This window comes from Mus pahari, chromosome 1 (genome assembly GCF_900095145.1).
Source record: "Mus pahari chromosome 1, PAHARI_EIJ_v1.1, whole genome shotgun sequence".
Lineage (NCBI taxonomy): Eukaryota > Metazoa > Chordata > Mammalia > Rodentia > Muridae > Mus > Mus pahari.
The window spans coordinates 36760772-36781079 of record NC_034590.1 but is presented as its reverse complement, the minus strand read 5'-3'; the positions used below and the strand labels follow the sequence as shown (position 1 = coordinate 36781079).

The 20308-nt window shown below is 43.9% G+C and overlaps 2 protein-coding genes across 2 annotated transcripts in view; both read left to right on the top strand.

Annotated features, from left to right (window-relative positions):
- Positions 1 to 20308, top strand: part of Fam189a1 (family with sequence similarity 189 member A1) — a 392181-nt gene that overhangs the window by 262421 nt on the left and 109452 nt on the right. The window lies entirely within an intron of this gene.
- Nsmce3 (NSE3 homolog, SMC5-SMC6 complex component) lies at positions 15965 to 17285 on the top strand. Its single transcript, XM_021203153.2, has one exon. The coding sequence runs from the start codon at positions 16046 to 16048 to the stop codon at positions 16883 to 16885; it is 840 nt and encodes a 279-aa protein (XP_021058812.1). The 5' UTR covers positions 15965 to 16045; the 3' UTR covers positions 16886 to 17285.

Here is a 20308-nt window from a genome sequence, read left to right as displayed (position 1 = left end):
AAAAATGATCATAGGAAACCAAAGCAGGAACCAGGGCCCAAACACTCCTTGCATTTCAGGCCTCTGATCAAGGGCAAGAACTGAGGTCCCTGTCCCTAAAGTACTAGATTCTCTCTCCTGCTCTTATCACTGTATAAAATGGATCCAAACACTATCCATAGCCCATCTAACAAAAAGAAAAATCGTGTGGAGAGATTCAGCTCTAGCGGTGGAGATCAGTATCTGGCTCTACCTCCTACATCCCCTTCCCCACCCTGCTGTGTTGCAAGGCCCTCCTCTTAGCTTCATCTGTGTTCTTCTGCTCTTATTCCTGGGGTGTGTCAGGATTGTCTGGGTTCAGGGTTTAGAGATAGTTTTCATCCTCACTTCAAGAATCCTTATGATCAATATTAAGAGCTTTAAAAATATGGCCATTGCCTTTTGATTAGTGTCAGGATCCTATATATGATGGTCAGGATCCTATGGTGGTTCCATTGGACTACTCAAGTTGAAAAGTCATATAAAATGATATTGTTATACCTCCTCTGTGTTTCGATATAAAAGTACCACTGCCCTAGCATTGATGACAATATTTAGGATGTTGCACAGATGTGTAGCCAAAGGACAGTGGGCTAGCCCATACAAAGTATGTTTATATAAGCTAGGCCATGTAGGTTTGTTAAGTATACTTTGATCTGTAAGTGAAAGTCACGTGGCAACCCATGTCCCACAGTATATTCATTGGTAAATGGCATGTAACTACGTTATAAAATCCATTGTTAATATTACTATCCTCTTTCCCCCTCCTAAAATCCTTGTTTGCTTTGTTTCTGGTGGGGAATGTGCAGAATTTTATTTAGTTTACATAGAAAGTCTTTGTTTCCTGACTCTGTGTGCCCAATAAGCTCTTCTTCTATACCAGCATAACGATAATGTTCCTGGGTAGAAATTTTCTGGCCCAGCCTTCTCACTTCTTACTAACCTGCCCGCCATTCCCTGCTCTGCGCTTCTCTATGGTCACAGGTCTCTGTGAGAACGGTGGTATGAACATTTCCCCAGAAGCTCATTGTTCTTTCAGTGTGGGAGCTTGTACGGTTTCTTGCTAGTCTTCAAATTCAGAGGCGTTGCCGGGGTGCATTGAAATGTGGACTTTTCAGGTCCCTTTTGACTCCCACTCTGCTTACTCCCTGTCATGGCTTTGTGTCCTCCCCTAACTCCTACTTACTCAGAGTGCCGCCTGCTCCTGTCCTCCATGTCTTCATTCTTCATCTGTGATTTTTAGTTCATTAACTCGTTGTCTTGTATTATATGACTCATGTCTCATATGGTCTTCTAAAACAGTAATGCATTCTCAGTGGGCACCAGTCCTTTTTTTTTTTTTACAGATCCTCTCCTCAAATTTTAAATTAAAATCCCAAGCACTGTTCCGTCCTCGGAGTATTTTATCACACTCTAATAATAACTCCTTATGTGTTCTCATTATGTCTTTTTAGTATAAACTCCACTTCTGTCTCTGCCATTAGTTCTGCTCCGCCATAGACATCTGCTCTAGATCCTGGCTGCCTCCTTCCTTGAAGCCACTGTATATCTAGGTGGCATGCAGGTCTGCTTCTCTGATCATTGTCTTGGGTGCAGGTCTTCCCCAGTGCTGGTTTGGACTCAGCTTAGACTGTGGTAGTTACAACCCATATGAGGCCACATGCATCACTAGGAAGTCCTGGAGGCATGCAGGGGTAGCTTTCTCTCTGTGGCGTTGTACCAAAGAAGCCAGCAAGCTCCTTCTTCTTTTCTTCTTCCCCTTCATTCTCTCATTCTCTCTCTCTCTCTCTCTCTCTCTCTCTCTCTCTCTCTCTCTCTCTCTGTGTGTGTGTTTGTGTGTCTCTGTGTGTGTATCTCGCTGTCTCTGTCTCGCTGTCTCTGACACTGTGTGTCTGTCTCTGTCTCTGTGTGTGTGTGTGTGTGTGTGTTTGTGTGTGTGTATGTGTATGTGTGTGTGCACTCTTAGGATTTAAACTTATACCTTTAGACATGCTAGGCAAACACTCTACCTATATATATATATATATATATATATATATATATATATAGCTAGGGTGGGATGAGATGAGATAGTTTCTTTTTGGAATCATCTTCAGGCCTTACTTACAACTTACCTTTCAAAGAGGACATCTGAACCCTTACAGAACACCTAGTTTCCTTGCATGGGTCTTGTTCCTGTCTGGCTACTCTGGAAACCCTTAGATCGGCTGGTTTACATTGTATCCTGGTATAGCTGTTCCCTGGCTGTATCCTGAGCTCTAGCACAAACATGGTGTCTTTCCAGTTCATGTGACCTATGACCTGCAGACTGTTGCTAAATTCGGATCCTTGGGTCTGTCAGTCTTGAATACATTCTTCCACCATAGACTGTGACAAAGCTATATCTCAGGTATCATTAGTGACCATTGGAGACTAGGGAATGTGTATTGGGCTAGGTAGCATTTTTCTATGTTTTCCTGTGGTCTGCACATTACAATATAAAGGTCAGAAAACAGAGCCAAATTTGGAAGTTCTGCAGGAGTCCAGATGTCAGAGACATTCAGACTCCTAAAGACTTTCAGACATTGGGTGATAACTTCCTGTCTGCTCCTAAACAAGCAGAGACCAGGGTTTACTACACAGTAAAGCTTCTGAAGGCTGGGATCAGCTCCAGGTGAGGTCACAGTCAGTGTCTATTTTTCAGATTACTAGGTGAATGAAGAAGTGGTGACTCCAGATACAAAGGTGCTGATCCAAGGATTACCCCTAGGGCCCAGGGTTGGGTGGGGACTAGCCTTGGTGGATGCTCTCAAGGAACCAGGATGCTTCAGGAATCACTCATGCTAAGATTATGTCCACACAACATGAAGACATGGGGCAATTTTGAAGCAATTTTTGTCTTTCTGATCTACAGACATTGACTAGACAATTGGTCAAGCCATTGCACTTTCCCCTTTACCCAAGTCCTCTGTAACAGCTAAATGTCTTTTTTTGCCACAGAGAAGGAAGCCGACTGTCATTGATTGTGCACTAAGGCCTGAACTTCAGTGATGTTTCAGGTTCAACCTTCAAGTGTGCCCAGAGCTGAGACAGGTAGACCAGTTGGCACATGGGTACAGCAGGAGTCCCAGTATTACTATATGGAGCCAGTATGCAGCTGGGTGCCCAGTCCTCCTGCTAATCTACCAAGTCTATCTGTGTTGGTTGGGAAGTTTTAGGGTTGCTCTTAGCAGCAGGTGAAATACATTATAACTTACAAAATCTTAACAAGGATAGCTATGCTGAAACAGTATATAGAGAGAGGCTGCGACAGATGTGTTGTCACAGCCTACCAAAGTCAAGGACTTGCATTCTTTCTAGTTCTCCATCCTGCCGGTTTTAATTTGTTCTTAATGTGTTAGCTTACCTCTTCTTAGTCATAAGGTGATTGCCACTATGTAGGGAAAAATCATGCAGATGGAAATGACCAGCTTGGAAGGACAGGTTTCTCTCTTCTTTGCCTATAAACCTCTTTATAAGAGCAAATAAATAGCTCTCAGATGTTGCCCAAAATATCCCTCACTGCTCATTGGTTTGAATAGGGTCACATGTCCATTCGTAATGAGCTGCATAAATTTGTTTATAAATTTAGAAATACCCTCCTTGAGTAAGGTTCATCAAGTAAGAATGTGGGTGGTTGTTGATATTAAGTATCAGTGAGTCGTGCTGAATTCTGTAAGCTGCATCTAATAATCACATTTAGACATGAAGAATTAGCATAACAGATGTAGCCACATTAATTAATTACTATGTGAAATTTCCCAGTGCACGGCTCTTAAATGTCCAGAATAATAACCACATTGAATTAGGTAATTTGCTTAGAGGTAAATATGCTAGGGGGAAAGATGCATGAACAGTGTGGACCATTTAGATAATTATAGACAATCGGGCCATCAGAGAAAAATTCATTGGCATGTGGCTAGTGATTGGCTGGATCCAAGGAAGCAGCTAATTAGCTGTTGTTTGCTTTTCCCACACCATATCACTCAAGCTTGTGGGATTAATAAGAAAGATCTAAAAAAATAAAAAAATAAAAAAGCAAGAGCCTTGGTTTATCCAGCCAAATTAGGGGGCTGTGTTGCCAGCTTCGGGGCGCAGAAAAGCTCCAGCAAGTCCAGATACTGCTCTTTTCATGCAGTTAGGGTCATCCTCCCAAGGGTGGGTCCCTGACTGATGAGCAGGGCTTCAACCAGACCAGCTGAGGGAGAGCCACAAGGCAGGCTCATGTGAGTCTCATCCGAAGAGCTGGCCCTCGCCTTACTTTCTCAACAGAGGTGCTCACACGTGTTTACCCTTTGCTATCTTTGTATTTTTCCTGGTGTTACAGGCCCTCTCTTGTCTTTTCCTTTTCCTGCCTCCTTCTTACCTGAACTTTGTACCTTCTTTTGTCTTACTGAGCGTACATTTGTTTATTCCCTGAAATGAATGTCTGACTGACTGTCTGTCTGTCTCTTTCTCTATACCTCTCTCCCCGTCTCTGTCTTTCTTTCCTTCTTTTCTCCTCAAGGCTTTTGACAGCTTCATATAGATCAAGAACTATAGCTTCCCTGAAGTTGGCAACACAATCCCCTAATCTGGCTGCATGCTAGCAGGATGGGGACGTGCAGGAGAGAGAGATTCGAGAGAGGACGCTAGAGGAGCAAACATGATCAGAGAAGAATTGATAAATGTAGGAAAATGTTAGAAACAAAACTCATTGTCTTGAGTAGTTAATATACATTAACTAAAAATAGAAATCATGCCATACACATACACGTAGCAGCTGGGGAGAAAGTGAAGTTTCCTTTTATGCTGGGTTTCTAGCCATTGTCCACTTAAAGTTATAACTGATGAGTCAGTCAGCTTTGCTACTGAGTGAGATTGCGAGCCAGCATATATACACATTGGCAGGGGATTAGGGATAAGCCTTTTAATTCTGTGGCAGAAGTGACCCACTTGCCCAGGGGTATTTCAGTTTCATCTACACACCTGTCCCAGGATTTGCACCACGAAGTATAACTGCATCAAGATAAAGATGAGGAGTTTGGGCATCAATGTTTCTGGATTGAACAGTTTTCGTTCTAAGAAAAGCAGAGAGTTTACACAGTTCTATATGACGTTTATGTACTGTCCATTAGAAACCAGATGTTCTGGGGAAAGGGCTGGGCTGCTCTGGCTCTAAGCACAGTGCTCTTGAAGCTAGTTGCCTCCAGTGAAGATGCATCTAGGTGGATGTACAGTTTGCAGATTGTCCCAGGGAGACAGCGTTAGATTTGTTTGTCTGCATTAAGCAAAAGAGTAATCATTGTTGCTACTATTATTAATTCATAGAAAGTCCATCGTGAGCTGCCAAATAGGCAGCTTCCAGACAGAAACCCGGCCAGTCAGCTAAGTGGACAGGTTTCTCCCCCATCTCTCTCACTTTAGGGTGCCCGTGCTTTCTTTACCTACAGAGCACTCACTGTTCTCAGTAGGCACAGTTAGGAAACGCTTTAAGATCAGTTAAAGCGGAGGAGCACAGTTCAGTGAAGAGTTGGAGTGTCAGTCCACTTTCCGTTATGGTACCTCCGATTTTAAAAAGATGCAGAGGGAGGATGCCTTATTTTTAGCTCCTGGTTTCAGGTTTTAGTCTGAGGTTGCTTGGCTCTGTTGCGTTTGGGCCCCTGGCAGGACAGTACATCCTGGGGGGAGTACACAGCTGAGGACACTTCTTATTAGATTATCATTCTGGTAATCAGGAGACAGAGGAAGAGGAGGGGCCAAGGTCGGAGTATCGTCTCTAAAGGCAGCAATTCCACCCCACCCCACCCCACCCACCCCTGTAAACCCGAATTCTTTTTAACTATACCCTTTTGTTGGGATTGAAAGGCTTCACCACCTTTCAATCACAGAATGATCTGGAAAATGAGTCTTTAAGACACGGGTCTTTGGGGGCATTCAAGAGTCAAACTTTGACAGATGGTATTGGGATATGTGAAACCTATGAAGGTTCGAGCCAGATGAGCCGCAGATGTGTATGTAATTCTGAGTGTGACTTGCTTAATCCATTCTACTTGAACAGCTGGTTTTTTGTTTTGTTTTGTTTTTAACTACAGTAGAGGTTTCTTCAGTGCTGTGCGTGGAATTTTAAAATGTGCCTATAAAACACAGGGGAAAATTTAGTTTTAAATCATGTGTCATAAGCATATCTATCGCAAATGTTCACAGATGTTAATTTATTTTAAATTTTTCAGATTATTCTGGATTGGGTTATATTTACTGGCAGGAGCTTGCTCTCTGTAGGTAGTAAGCAAAATTGGATCATGGGAAAAGCTACAAGTTGCTCACATAAATTTCAGTGAAGACGGAGGTTGGGGTTAAAAGGAAAATTAAGGGCAAAGCCTGAAGCACAGAGGAAGGTGGATATGAAGTCTTATGGCTTGGTATGAGATAACCAAATTGCCCAGGTAAGAGGAAGAGTGGGAGCCGGGCGTGGTGGCGCACGCCTTTAATCCCAGCACTCGGGAGGCAGAGGCAGGTGGATTTCTGAGTTCGAGGCCAGCCTGGTCTACAAAGTGAGTTCCAGGACAGCCAGGGCTACACAGAGAAACCCTGTCTCGAAAAACCAAAAAAAAAAAAGAGGAAGAATGGGATTCAAGAATAGTAGGCTCTCACTAGCTCCCCCCCCCCCCCAAAGTCTCTCCTGCCTTTAAAGGAAACCATGCACAAGAGTCTTGCTTCTAACCCAGCTCATTTTAACTGTCTTAATTGTAAGGAAGGACAACTTCTGCCTCCACCTGTGTCAGGAAAGAGACCCAGATTCTTCCATAGATGATGAGTTAAATACAGAGGGGGTAGGGGGCAGGTGGCAGCCATCGCTCCCGTTTCCATTTCCACAAGGGATGTCACTCTCCTTCTTGAAGTCTGGCTCCTGAGTAGTTCTATGTGGGGACATCTCTGTGTTCCAGAAGTCATCTCGTTATGCGGCACAAATGAAGACAGAGTCAAGATAGGAAACTTACTGTGTCTCACCAGCTGCTGCCAGTGACTCACACAAGAAATAAAGAAGTAGGAATTCATTTAAGAACTGTTAACTACTGGGGATGGCGAGATGCCCCATGGCTTAAGAGCACCTGATGCCCCTGCAGAGGAGCCAGGTTCGGTTCCCAAACAAATTTACAGTTGTCTGTTCCAGGGTGCCTAACCCTTCACGGACACCTACATACCCTTGATAAACATAAACTAACTATCTCTCTCTCTCTCTCTCTTTCTCTCCCTCACACACAGCCATAAATACTTTTAAGTGTTAACTTTTAGAATGGCTTTTAATTTTCTTTCCAATTCTTGTTTGTATTTTGTTGTTGTTGTTGTTTAGTTTTGTTTTGAATTCTTTCCTAGAACACTGTACTTTAGAACTGAAATATACTTACTACCTGCCCAGGCCCTTCTTTCTGTAGGGAAAGCCTGAGCCCTAACCAGTTTGATATTTTCCTCCTGGACCCATGGGAAGGTGGTGGCAAGAGCTCTAATCAGGGCTCACCTTTCCTGAACAGTGCAGCATATTTTTAAAATGCCCATTTTAGATGCAATCTAAGATGCAAATAAGCATACTTCTTGATTGTGACTGAAATCATTATTTCCACAAGAGACTCTCCTTTGTTGGATTTTGATTGATTTTTTTAATTCGAAATGTTTTTACGTTGTTGTTGATGCAGAACGTCTTGGCACATGACTTGATCCACTTGATGGTCTTAATGCTGGTTTATTATCCCATTTCACCTCACTACACTAGGTAGAGGATTCTGGCTTACTCTTCAAGTTGTTATTTTTTAAAGTTGGGTTTAGTGAGTCACAATGAATACACCATAAAATATACTCATTGAAAGTACGGTTTTAGAGTTCTTTCAGGGTGTTTACAGCTGTTGCAGCATCGTCTAATTTCCTGATATTTTCATCTGTCCCCATCGCATACCCTTGATGAGTCACACTCCAGGTAGCTGGGGTTACAACCCTGAGTCACCAGGCCCAGCCTTCTCAGTGTCCTCATTTATCAAGTCTGCTTTTGGTCTTGCATTTAAGAGGTCACTGTGCCAAAGTTCACACAAATTTACTTCTGTGTTCTATGGTGCTGTATTCTATAATTCGATAGTGCTGACTCTCATTATTGACACGTGACCCATTTTGCATTGTTTTGTGCACGGTGTAAGGTCAAGGTCAAAATCACTCTTTGCTTCGTACTGTCCCAGATGGCTCGTATCTTTTGCTGTTAATCTATTGGATTATTGTAGCCTCTCATGAAAACTGATCATAGATGTGTGGAATTATTTTTGAACTCTCAATTCTGATCTCTGTCTCTATATGTTTATGCATTAGTTGGCTATAGCTACTGTAACAGAATACTGCAGACTGGTGGCTTACACGGTAGAAATCTTTCTCATAGATCTGGAGGCCACAAATCCAAGATGAAGGTTTCATGTCTCCTTATCTCTTCAATTCTTAGCTTGTAAAATGGCCACTCTCCACTATGACCTCATCCTAGGACTTTCTCTTTTATGTGTATAGATTACTGATCTCTCCTTTGATAAAGGTACCTGTCCTACTGGTTTAGGCCCTCATCCTAAATGTCCCACTTTGACTTGGTGTATTTATGTTTAAAAAATACCTCCAAATACAGTCTAGGGCACTATGAATGGAACTTGAACATATAGACTTTGACAAGCCCATGACAGAGCTGTGCCGTATAATGCTACATTAGGAGCCTTGGTGTAAACTGTTATCGGTGCATTGCATGGGTCTTAGCATTTCCTTATAAATCATTTCTGTTGGGTCAGTAGTGATGCCCTACTTTCACTCATGGATTTATTTGGGATCAGAGGTTGGTCAGGGTGGCTGAAGATTTGCCAGTTTCCCGGTTCCTCACTCAAGTTCTCGGACCACCTGTAATGGTGGTGTTCACTTCAGCCACATATGTAAGCATGCTGTGATTCTTCAGGTTTTGTTTGGTTTGTTTGTTTGTTTGTTTGTTTTTTAGAGAATGTGACTGGAAATCACTAGAAGACTGTTGGACTGCCAGGGAATGAAAGTCTAGGGGGTTCTGGCAGAGTCGATGGTAACCTCACAGAGAAGCTTCTTGGAGCCCAAGATTTTCCCAACCTCAAGAGGCCTGGTTCATTTTCATTTGCCCATAAAGTTTCCCCTGGAGGCTGTTAACCAACAATCTAGCACTAGGCATGGAGGACATTCACAAACAAGAGAAGGTTATAGTAGTTCTCAGAATAGAGACCTAAGCTTCTACTAGTTCAGGCCTTACAACATACCCTGGGTCTCCCCTGACCTTGGAAAGTGGCTTGTTAGTTTAACAATCAGTACCCAAGTTCTTGGGAAGGAAGAAGTCTCCACTTGTCCCTGCCTCTGCAGACCTTGGAGAACCCATGGCCCCTGATTATCTCATGCTAGTCCTGAAAGCCTGCCATGTAGCTTAGTGGTCAAGGGAGGGAGGCAAAAGGAGAAGGGACCAAAGACATGGGCTGTGTAAACATACCATGCTTCAGGTTCCCACAGCCCATCTGCTGCTGTCTGTGGTGATCTCCCTCAATCATGCATACTCATATCTTCCTGATTGCCTTGAATATTCTCATTACTTTTATATTTTCATGGATGTTGTCATATTTATGAGGAACAATGTGATGTCTGGATTCTTTAATTTTTCTAACATTTTAATCATTTCTTCCTGCCTACTTTTATTTCCCATCCCAATGTAGATGACTTTTGCAAAAATGATCTGCATTGTTGGCCTTCTCAGCTCTCCTTGGTGCCCTTGCTTTGTGAGTTTAGTTCAACTGCCTGCCTAGATATAGTTTCAAAGAATGTCGGCCTGTTTCTTGTATGGAGGGAACTATAGAAAAATTCTTAGGGTTAAATAACATGGATAATCTAGAGTATCGGGTGTGTTAAAGCAGGGCCACATGTCACACAATACAACATTTCAGTCAGCCATGGACCTTACATGCGATGCCCATCCTCTAAGATTAAGTTGCCTGGTTCCTTTGTGGTCATCTTAGTTTGTGTAAATATACTCTGTGTTTACCCAATTTCAGAATCACCTAACAATATTCCATCATTAAATGACATATGACTGTGTGCTCCAAGCTGCCTGAAACACCAGGGGTAAATAGCCAGAAAGCACATACATATATTTATATGCAAAGGTGTGGTCCCTCATTGCTTGGCTCCCCACATCTGTATTCCCAACAAGTAAACTAATAAGCAAATTCCCCTGCCACAGAACACTATGTCAGATTGTTTTCAGCTATCTTCCCATGGCATCACAGTGTCTTCAGAGGAGATGATAACTTTCCATACCCCCATTCCTGTGCACCAGAGCCTCCCCCTTACACCCTCTTTCCCCTGAGTATTTGGTTTACCTGCAGACTTAGCTAAAGCTCATCCAGTTTCAAATGCCAGATGGCAGCACAAAGGAGATTAGTGAAAGATGCCCCAGTGTCCCATTATCTGCAGGAGTCTAAACTTGAACCCAGGACGCAGGGATTCAGATGGCAGGATTTGAACTATCTCTCCATCTCTCAAGGTATCTTTTGAGTTGACATCACCATTATGGAGGATTTTTTGTTGGTTGGTTGGTTGGTTGGTTTTTGTTTGTTTGGTTAGGGTTTTTTTTGTGCAAACCACAGTAATAATGGCTAGCTGTATGTCACCCTTCTTGTTGTTAATACAGGAAAGAGGACCTGTGTGGGCCTCTCTTGTCAGGTGCTGGCTGAATGGCATAATTACTGTGCCTGGCACAAATCATGTGCACCAACAATGGAAGGAGTAGGATCAAGGTCTCCTAGAGGTTGAAGAAGCAATTTCTAAAAGGGAAAAGATGCAGTGGGAGGAAGAAACCAGGCAAACAAATCAAGTCCTAATCCTCCTTGAGACCTTGTATGATCATAATTCAAAACACCTTAATGGTTTTCATCAGGGCCCTTGGTAACTGTGTGCTTTCTGTTTCTTGAAAGAGAGAGTTTAATACGAGGCTCTGTGCCAAGTGGCTGCTGTACTAGCCAGGCACTGTCTCATCAGCCCACCCCTTTCCTAGTCAAGGGAAGCTCTGCTAGGCTTGATCAACTTTTACGAGGAACAAAATGTTCTATGCAGTCCACCGTGCGGTCCAATCTGGAGGGCCTCTGTTAGGGATGGGTAGACACGGTTTTTACGAGTAAATAATGAGCAGGCACGAAGAACTTCACTGAATCTTGTAAAGCATCATGGTGGCCATTGTTACCTAGCACCAAAACCAGTATTTGTGCCTCAACTCCTTCACATGCCTGCCACACAGGAAAGGCCGGGAAGCTGTTCGTGCATGCTAGCTGTATGATTATCCCTTTTCTTCCCAAAAGGTCCTCACCTGCTTTTAGCACTGTGTGGCTGTTAGAGGACTTAAAATCGTTTTCTGCTTCAACAAGAAATATCAGTGAATGAGGAGCAGCCCCTAGTAGATAATATAGATGATTAGAGCTTGTTGGCAGGCATCTGCTGCCAAGGAGATGGGAGAAAGCATTTAATTACTTAGAGAAATGTAACGAGTTCTGTGTAGCCTTGCTCGGTGCCTTTGAAATCTTAGATAGTGTGGGGTTGTCTCAAAGAATTTTTATTTTTCCTCCTTTAGGGGTCTGACGATAAACGCAGAAAGGTCATCTAAACAAAACATTTGAACATTTCTTTTCTGCTTTAGTCATTTATCTCCATGACTCCGAGGGGCTTCCACAGGAAGTTGCACTTGCCCTATTCCAATGGCATCGGATTTATTGAAACTCTGAACCTCCTAACAGGCAGAGCATTATGTCACTGCAGAGTGAGGCTTCACCAAGGAGATGATTTTCATTTATCTTCTAAACAACAATAAAAACCAACCTTCTTATGTTTCAGAGCACACAGCCTTAATGGCACAGCCATGTCTATATATTGCTTTTCTGACCTTTCCCTGATTTTTCTATGTGCAAGTGCTCCACTGAGATGAACATCTTTCTAGTGCTAGGTAGCAGAATACGCCACCCGGAATATGCCACTTTGGCATAAGGATTACTTCGAGCTAAAGCTCTTGAAAAACAGCAGCTGTGAGAAGGGCAGCCTTAGCTCCTCTCTTCCTTTGAAAACAGGAGATAAAAACTTTCAAGTGCAAGGTGCCTGCCCACAGCCAGAGAAAGGAAACATTACTGGGTCCTGGCCAAGAGGTCGCAGAGCAGCCTCTTCTTATTGCTCTCCTTTAGCCTTCCCATATAATTTAGTTACATTTCTTCTCCTTCTCCTCCTCCTCCTCCTCCTCCTCCTCCTNCTCCTCCTCCTCCTCCTCCTCCTCCTTCTTCTTCTTCTTCTTCTTCTTCTTCTTCTTCTTCTTCTTCTTCCTTTTTTGTAGTCCAGGCTGGCCTCGAACTCAGAAATCCACCTGCCTTTGCCTCCCAAGTCCTAGGATTAAAGGCGTGGGCCACCGGCAGTCTTGCAGCTTCTTTAAAACTTTTTTTTTTTTAAGGGACTGTGTCTCCTTACATTTGCACTAAAGGTGTATACATTTATTTAATTAATCTGTCTCATGGGCCGTGGGCATAGCACAGTAGTAGAACATTTGCCTAATGTATGAGAGGCCCCAGATTTGACTCCCAGGACTTCAAAAACCAAACTAAATTTTAAAACTGCCTCATGAATTTAATTCTGCAGCCTGGCCAGGACCCTAAGAAAGTAAGGCTTGACTTCATTTACACACATACCACTTCGCATCATCCTCTGATGTCTTCATTAACATAACCCGCTGAAAAGAAACTAACAGTACCCAAGCACCCTGCCAGACCCTGTGCTAGGTTCTTAGCAAACATATCCCAGCTAATGTTTTGAATTTGGGATTCCTTGGTTTCAGATTGTTGGTCTGGAAGCTGAAATTTGGACTGTGGGTAGCTTTTCCAGAATTGTACTCTAGATTCCCTGAGGCCAAAGCTATACTTCTTCAAGGTCACCTTGTCTGTGTTTCACCTATCTGTTTCTCCGAGAATGAAAGTAATAAACCAACAGGCCCCACAGGGTTGTGAGCTGAAGAGGCAGTGTTTGCAGTTACCTTTGTAAAAGCATTAACTCACGCCTTTGTCACCTTCAGTGTTAGGACTTCATAGTTTCCATTGTCTGTTGGAAGTGGGATGTGGGGTCTGGGCGACTTTCTCATTGCAATTTCTAACCTCCGTTTTAATAACATCATTCTGTGCCTGTGTTTTCTCATCTGCATCCTGGATGGCATGGAGAAAGGTGTTCTGAGATTTAAAACTGTATCCTTCTTCCTGTGTTTTGAGTCATGATCATCTGCTATCTGTGTGGGGGTGCTGCTAAAAGATGCTGTGGTTTCTCGTCTTGGGTGCTAGCTTAGCTGCTGGAGTCGCGTGGTTCTCTGTGAGGAAATTAACACAGAAAATACTGAAACGCAGCCTGATGGCTGACAGCAGCTCTCATCTTATTTTCCACTTCTCTCTTATCTCTTGGCTGCTGAAATTGTTTGGCTCAAGGCACAACGGATCCTTCTGGAGGGACCTTTTTGCAGATTTTTTAGATCGCAGGAGGCTTTGATGAACTTAAATACAGATTTCAATGTGCAGGGAAACTGAAGCAGATGAATGGAAGAGTGTCATGATGCTGTGTTTTATTTAGTTGGTCTTGGTCCATTTTGTGTTGCTGTAAAATAATACACAGAGTGAGTAAACTGGAAATAGCAGAATTGTCTTCCACTCATGACTCTGAAGGGTGGGAGGACTAGGGGCCAGGTACCACATCTGTGGAGCATCATCGTGTCGTGAGAGGGTTAGAGTACCATGGCAAAATCGACTTACTCGTAACTCATTACAGAGAGCATGGCATTCATTCACTCATGAGGACACAGCTCTCTCCAGTGGGGGGGATTACATTTCCAACACGCAAGCTTTTTTTTTTTCTTATTAATTTTTTTAATTTATTATTTCCTTTATTTACATTTCAAATGCTATCCCGAAAGTTCCCTATACCCCACCCCTGCCCCTGCTCCCCTACCCACCCACTTCCACTACTTGGTCCTGGCCTTCCCCTGTGCTGGGTCATATAAAGTTTACAAGACCAACAGGCCTCTCTTCCCAATGATGGCTGATTAGGCCATCTTCTGCTACATATGCAGCTAGAGACAAGAGCTCAGGGGGTACTGGTTAGTTCATATTGTTGTTGCACCTACAGGGTTGCAGCCCCCTACAACTCCTTGGGTACTTTCTCTAGCTCCTCCATTGGGGGTCCTGTGTTCCATCCAATAGCTGACTGTGAGCATCCACTTCTGTGTTTGCCAGGCACTGGCATAGCCTCACAAGAGGCTGCTATATCAGCCAACATGCAAGCTTTAAAGGACACATTCAAACTGTTGCAGCCTCTGGCATTGCGATCAACCTTTGATGATGTCTTCGTAGACCCTGTATGGAATAGAAAGTTACTGCTCAAAGCTCACTAGATTTCAGAACACTTGAATCACAACATGGGATGGGATTTTTTTATTAGCATTGCAGGTCCCATTTTCAGAGTGCACTTTCATATTGAATTATAAACAAAAATTTTATGCTGCTTACATTTAATGAAATTTTAATAAGGCCATGTTTTGGTGTTATTATTCAAATAATGTGATCTGAATTGCTTTCCTCTGAATATATTTGCATTAAGGAGGAAATCAATTTGAGTTCATTCTCTGAATAGTTTACCTATTTTCTTGGTAGCTTTAAAAAGGGCAGAGGAAAACTCAGTTCCGTTGTCAGTAAATGGAGAAGAAACCCATTTGCTGAGATCCATAGCAGTAATAGCAACAGACTGCTGATGGTTTGAGTTAATGAAATGACTCATTTTGTCTATTAGACTTGCACAATTTAAACCATCTACAAACCACACACACCACAAATTGTAAAGGATGATAGCTTTTCTCTTTCCTATTGAGATTTTAAAGCTTATATATTAAGAGAGAGAATTAAGAAATTCACGTTATTGCTACTCCCAATCATTGGTAACCTAAATTAAGTGGTAGTCTCCGGAGAGAGCAAGTGCCTCTGGGGTTAGCATTCCTCTAACGTGTTTCTGCTAAAATCGTGGATGTGAGTCCGCGGCAGTTTTCGCAAACATGTCTTCCAAAAGGTCAGCCCATATTACCAAGCTAAGACACGTTATTGGCAATGCTTATGTGGTTCCTCGTGGTCATCTAACTAAAATTCAATGAAGAGAATGTGAACCTGAAAATAGCAAAGTCTTGCTTTTGAGAATAACTTCCCTTACAGACTCAGGGATTATACAGGTGGGTATGAACTCTGCCAAGGACAGATGCCGGGACAGGGTCCCCCTAGACTTACATGTCCGCATTTGGTGCACAAATCAACACTTGGGGGGGGGGGTGTCGAGACAGGGTTTCTCTGTGTATCCCTGGCTGTCCTGGAATGCACTCTGTAGACCAGGCTGGTCTTGATCTCAGAAATCTGCCTGCCTCTGCCTCCCAAGTGCTGGGATTAAAGGCGTGCGCCACCACTGCCCGGCAACACTTTTTTTTCTTGACTTTCCAGCTCTTTTCCTCCTCGCCCTCATTTTCCCATCCCCACACACTTATCCTTTGTGTTCCATATACAAACTTTGTAGCTTAAAAACTAAGCAAAAACTATTAGACGTGTCTAAACAGGTGTGCCCTAGAATTCAACCGCGCACTTGCCGAGAAGTTTTGGTTCTTGTTTTCTATTTATATGAGCTCATAAACCCCATTCGATTCTCCTTAAAGCTGGGGACAGAGCCCAGGAACAGCAGCGACCGCCGCCGAGGCCCTCCGCATGCGCAGTAGTCGAGAAGAGAGCCCGCCCCCTGCAGGCTGGCTCCTGGTCGTATCGCTCCGCCTCCCGGACGCAGCGCGCCGGCGACGTGACGTCACGCGCGCGCCGCAGCTTCTCCCGGAGCCTCTCGGGCGCGCTCGCTCGGCGGAGTCTCCTGGCGGTTACCGCTCCCGAACGCGGCCAGCTCTCCGCCGACCGGGGACATGCTGCAGAAGCCGAGGGGCCGCGGCCGGCCCAGCAAGCAGGCTGATCCGGAGCGGGACTGGGGAGGCGCTTGCGAGGAAGGACCCAGCACGTCCCGCGGCGCGGGCGGCTCCTCCCAGGGCTCCCGCGCTTCCCTGTCGGCCCCCACCGTGGGGCCGCGCACCCAGAAGCAGTTGGAGCTGAAGGTGGCCGAGCTGGTGCAGTTCCTGCTGATCAAGGACCAGAAGAAGATCCCGATCAAGCGGACGGACATCCTGAAGCACGTGGTGGGCGACTACCGGGACGTGTACCCCAACCTTCTGAAGCTGGCCGCCGAGCGCCTGCAGTACGTGTTCGGGTACAAGCTGGTGGAGCTGGAGCCCAAGAGCCACACCTACATCCTCACCAACATGCTGGAGCCGGTGGAGGCGGACGCGGAGGTGAGGGGCGATCAGGGTACCCCCATCTCGGGCCTGCTTATGATAGTCCTGGGGCTTATCTTCATGAAAGGCAATACCATCACCGAGACTGAGGTCTGGGACTTCCTGCGGCGGCTCGGCGTGTACCCCACTAAGAAGCACTTAATTTTTGGCGACCCAAAGAAACTCATTACCGAAGACTTTGTGCGGCAGCGCTACTTGGAGTACCGGAGGATACCCCACACCGATCCTGTGGACTATGAATTACAGTGGGGCCCGCGAACCAACCTGGAAACCAGCAAGATGAAAGTTCTTAAGTTTGTGGCCAAAGTCCATAATCAGGACCCCAAAGACTGGCCCGCACAATACTGCGAGGCTTTGGCAGATGAGGAGAGTAGGGCCAGACCCGCAGCTCCTAGTGCCCCAGCCACATCCTCGTGAAGTCTTGAGTTGCAGTCAGAGGGACTCCGGAGATCCAGTATAAAAGAACAGGGGAAAGGGGGTCGTCGGAGGAAGCTTGATTCTGCTAGGCGTAAAGGCCTTGGAGCCTTAGGATGTGTTACAGGGTTTTTTGTTTCTTTGTTTTTATTATGGTTTGGAGCTTTAAATTTTCATTGCTGAAGAAAGGGAAGAAATTTTTCATTTAATTGTCTTTTTTGTTTATAAAGAGTTTTCTAACTTTCTAAACCTAACTGGGAAATTGTATGATGTCAAACATATTCAAGAAGAAACACTTTAGTAAATTGCTTTGATGTTCTAGACGATAAAAAAAAAAACAGGGTAGTTATTATCTTAATGACTAGTTCATGGGGAAAAATAAAAGTCTTTTTAAAATTGAAAATAAAATTGTTTTTAGCTTCTTGTCAACACAACTTTAAATATACATATTCTGTTGGGTGTGAGCACTTGTGGTCCCAAGAAATCTATGTGATGTGTTTTTCTGGCATTTTTACATTCATAATCATTACTCTGTTATCCTATGGGTTCTACTTAAGATTCTCTTCTAGTATAATGAATACTATACTTTTGAGTCAGCTCATCATTATTTTTATTGTTTCCCTGTTAGAAATTGTGGCTAATAAGGAAACATCATCATTCCACACGTTTTTTGCCATGATACAGCTAAGTCAATGAATGGCGTTGCAGAAGTGTGTGAATGTGTATTAGAGCAAGTTGTAAAAATCATTAGGTCTCAGGTTTATAAAACTGCCTTGTCATAGTGATTAACCAGACCTGATTGGGAATCAGACTGCCCAAGTGCAGATCCTATTCCACCAGAAGAATTTAGCTTGTAGGTCTGTAGAATCAAGTGTGCCATTAAGGTGAATAGATGTGGAACTTGATAGAAAGTTCAGCAAAGGCCCTGGTGTGGAAGGACATAGTCACTTTGTACCTCACTTTTATTCTTGATTTGGAACTGCTTTTTGTGCTTTATGTCATGCCGGATCACTTAAAGGAGAGCCGTTACAAGTTCTGATACTAAGAAGTTATTCCCATTTTCTTCTTGTTTGGTATGTTTGAATAGTTTTTTAGAAGAACTTAGGGTGATGTCTGGTTCGGGCAGCCCAGACAGACCAGTGTGAACAAGGCAATCACGAGATGAGGGGCACAGCATGGAGACATGGTTTTGAAGTCATAACCTTGGTTTGAACTAAAGGCCAGGCTGGTTCTATGCGGTTACGTTTTGAACTATCAGGTCTCCACTGTAAGATAGGGGTGGGTAGGGGAGAACCAACAACTTTATGATGCTATAGGTGAATCAGGAAACAAGTTCACAGATTCCTCAGAGTTCTTCATAGTATCTGGCCAAACACTGGGCACAGGCAGTGAATACTGTTGTTCTGATAAGAGTTGCAAGTTGTTCATCAGAAGAGGCAAATACTTTCACAGGGTGGCGGTGAGGACAGGTGACTTTAATCAGCCCTGAACTAGAGGCCAACTAGAGGAGTCTGTCGTAGCTACATGGTATGGAGGGACAAGAGGGGCTACCGACTGTTGACTTGTGTTGCAGTAGTGTCTGTCCTAGGTTGCTTTCTCCAGTTGTGACATACTATGACCACAGGCAGCTTGGAAGGTAAGGGTTTATTTCAGTTGTAGTCCGTCACTAAGGAATCCTGGAGGCTGGAAATATAGCAGAGGCCATGAAGGAACACTGCTTACTGGCTTGCCCAGCCCGCTTAAAGAGCTCAGGACCACTTGCCCATCGATAGCATTGTCTACAGGGAGCTGGGTCCTCCCACTTTAAAAAGGATCAAGAAAGTGTTCTACAGAGCAATCTGATGGAAGCATGTTCTCAACTGAGGGTCCATTTCCAGATGACCCCAGCTTATATCAAGGTGACTAAACAGCATGAGGAGATCTGGAGATTTTTAAGCGAGGACTAGTTATCCTTGAGTCCCCCTTTTCAGTTACCTTTTAGGTTAGTGTATGAGTTAACCTTCTGCCCACGGGCTCCTGACCCGAGTCAGCTTTCGATTGTGCTGTGCTGCTTAAGTTGTCCTCTGTGCCCTTTGTCTCAGAACTGTCAGGTACAGCAATGGTATCCCGGTTTTCCCAGGGCTTCACAGTTTATTGTCAAGCTATTTTGTTAGAGATGCGGTGCTACATTAGAGGCTAGATAAGCTCTTTCTCAACAGATTCCAGGACTGCATATCATGCCATTATATGTTTCTATAACTTTACATGTATGTGCACGTTCATGGAGAATATGTTTTCCTTTTGTGGGCATTCATGGCTTACATAAGTGGCCTTGTGTCCTTTATCACAGTGGTTTTTAACCAGCTATTTTTGACATTACTATATCTTTGAAGTTACATGTATACATTGAAGTTAATGTATGCATTATCTGATTTATTCATTTTGACTTCCTTTCATGAAGGGAGAGTACAACCTCCTAATGTCTTCCCATCAGCGAGGTGTGTGCCTCAGGAGTTCAAGCCAGAAGCCAACAGTTATCAGTGACACTTGCCAAATGGCTCTTGAGCTGATATCCATTCGCTCTCTCACCAGCACCTAGACAGTTCTTACTGTTTTTTGCCAGCCATCCCACACTCTGCAACCCGTGTGAGCACTCAGCCTTTACAGCCCTGTGGTGGATGTGGGTGTATCGTTAATACTTCACTGTACCATCTGCTCATCTGATGTGACATTCACTAAGCATCAGCCTGCCTTTTACTCTCCATTCTGACCATTGGATTTTAAACAACATGTTTTTGTTGATTCGTGAGAACTCTTTGTATCTTCTGCGCATCAGTCCAATTGCAAATACTGTCAGCGTTTTTGGTTTTGTCATATTGGACTTTAATGTGTCTTAATTGTAGTCCTGTATTTTGTAATGCCTTTTAAAAATTCTAATCTTAATTATGAAGATATTTATTTTTGAGAATTTCCTACTAAGTACTCTATCTTGAATCTACCCTCCCCACTTCAACTCTTCCTATGCCCCACCCCCTTTCAAAATTCTAACTGCTGAGAACATTAGACTGACCAGTTGGGATTAGACAATCAAGTAGGGGACTCATACCTGAAGAAAACTAATTCTCGCTCTCAGCAATCATTTCATAGCCTGCGGTTCTTCATCTAGGGGTGAGGCCTTGAGAGAGTTCCCCCATCCGCACTGGAGTATCAACTGGTATTGTCATTTTTTAGATCTTGTTTGGGCAGTCATATTGTTAAGATTAGGCTCGGCTTCTCTGTCATCCGTAAAGGACACAATCTCACAGCGATATCCCGGTTCTCTGGTTTTTATGACCTCCCCGTCCCCGCTTCTATGCCACGTCCGAGCCTTGGGTGGGGTGGTTGTGTTGAGCGCCCATTGTTTACCTGTTCTCTGCATTCTGAGCGGGTGAAGATTTCGGTGACAGT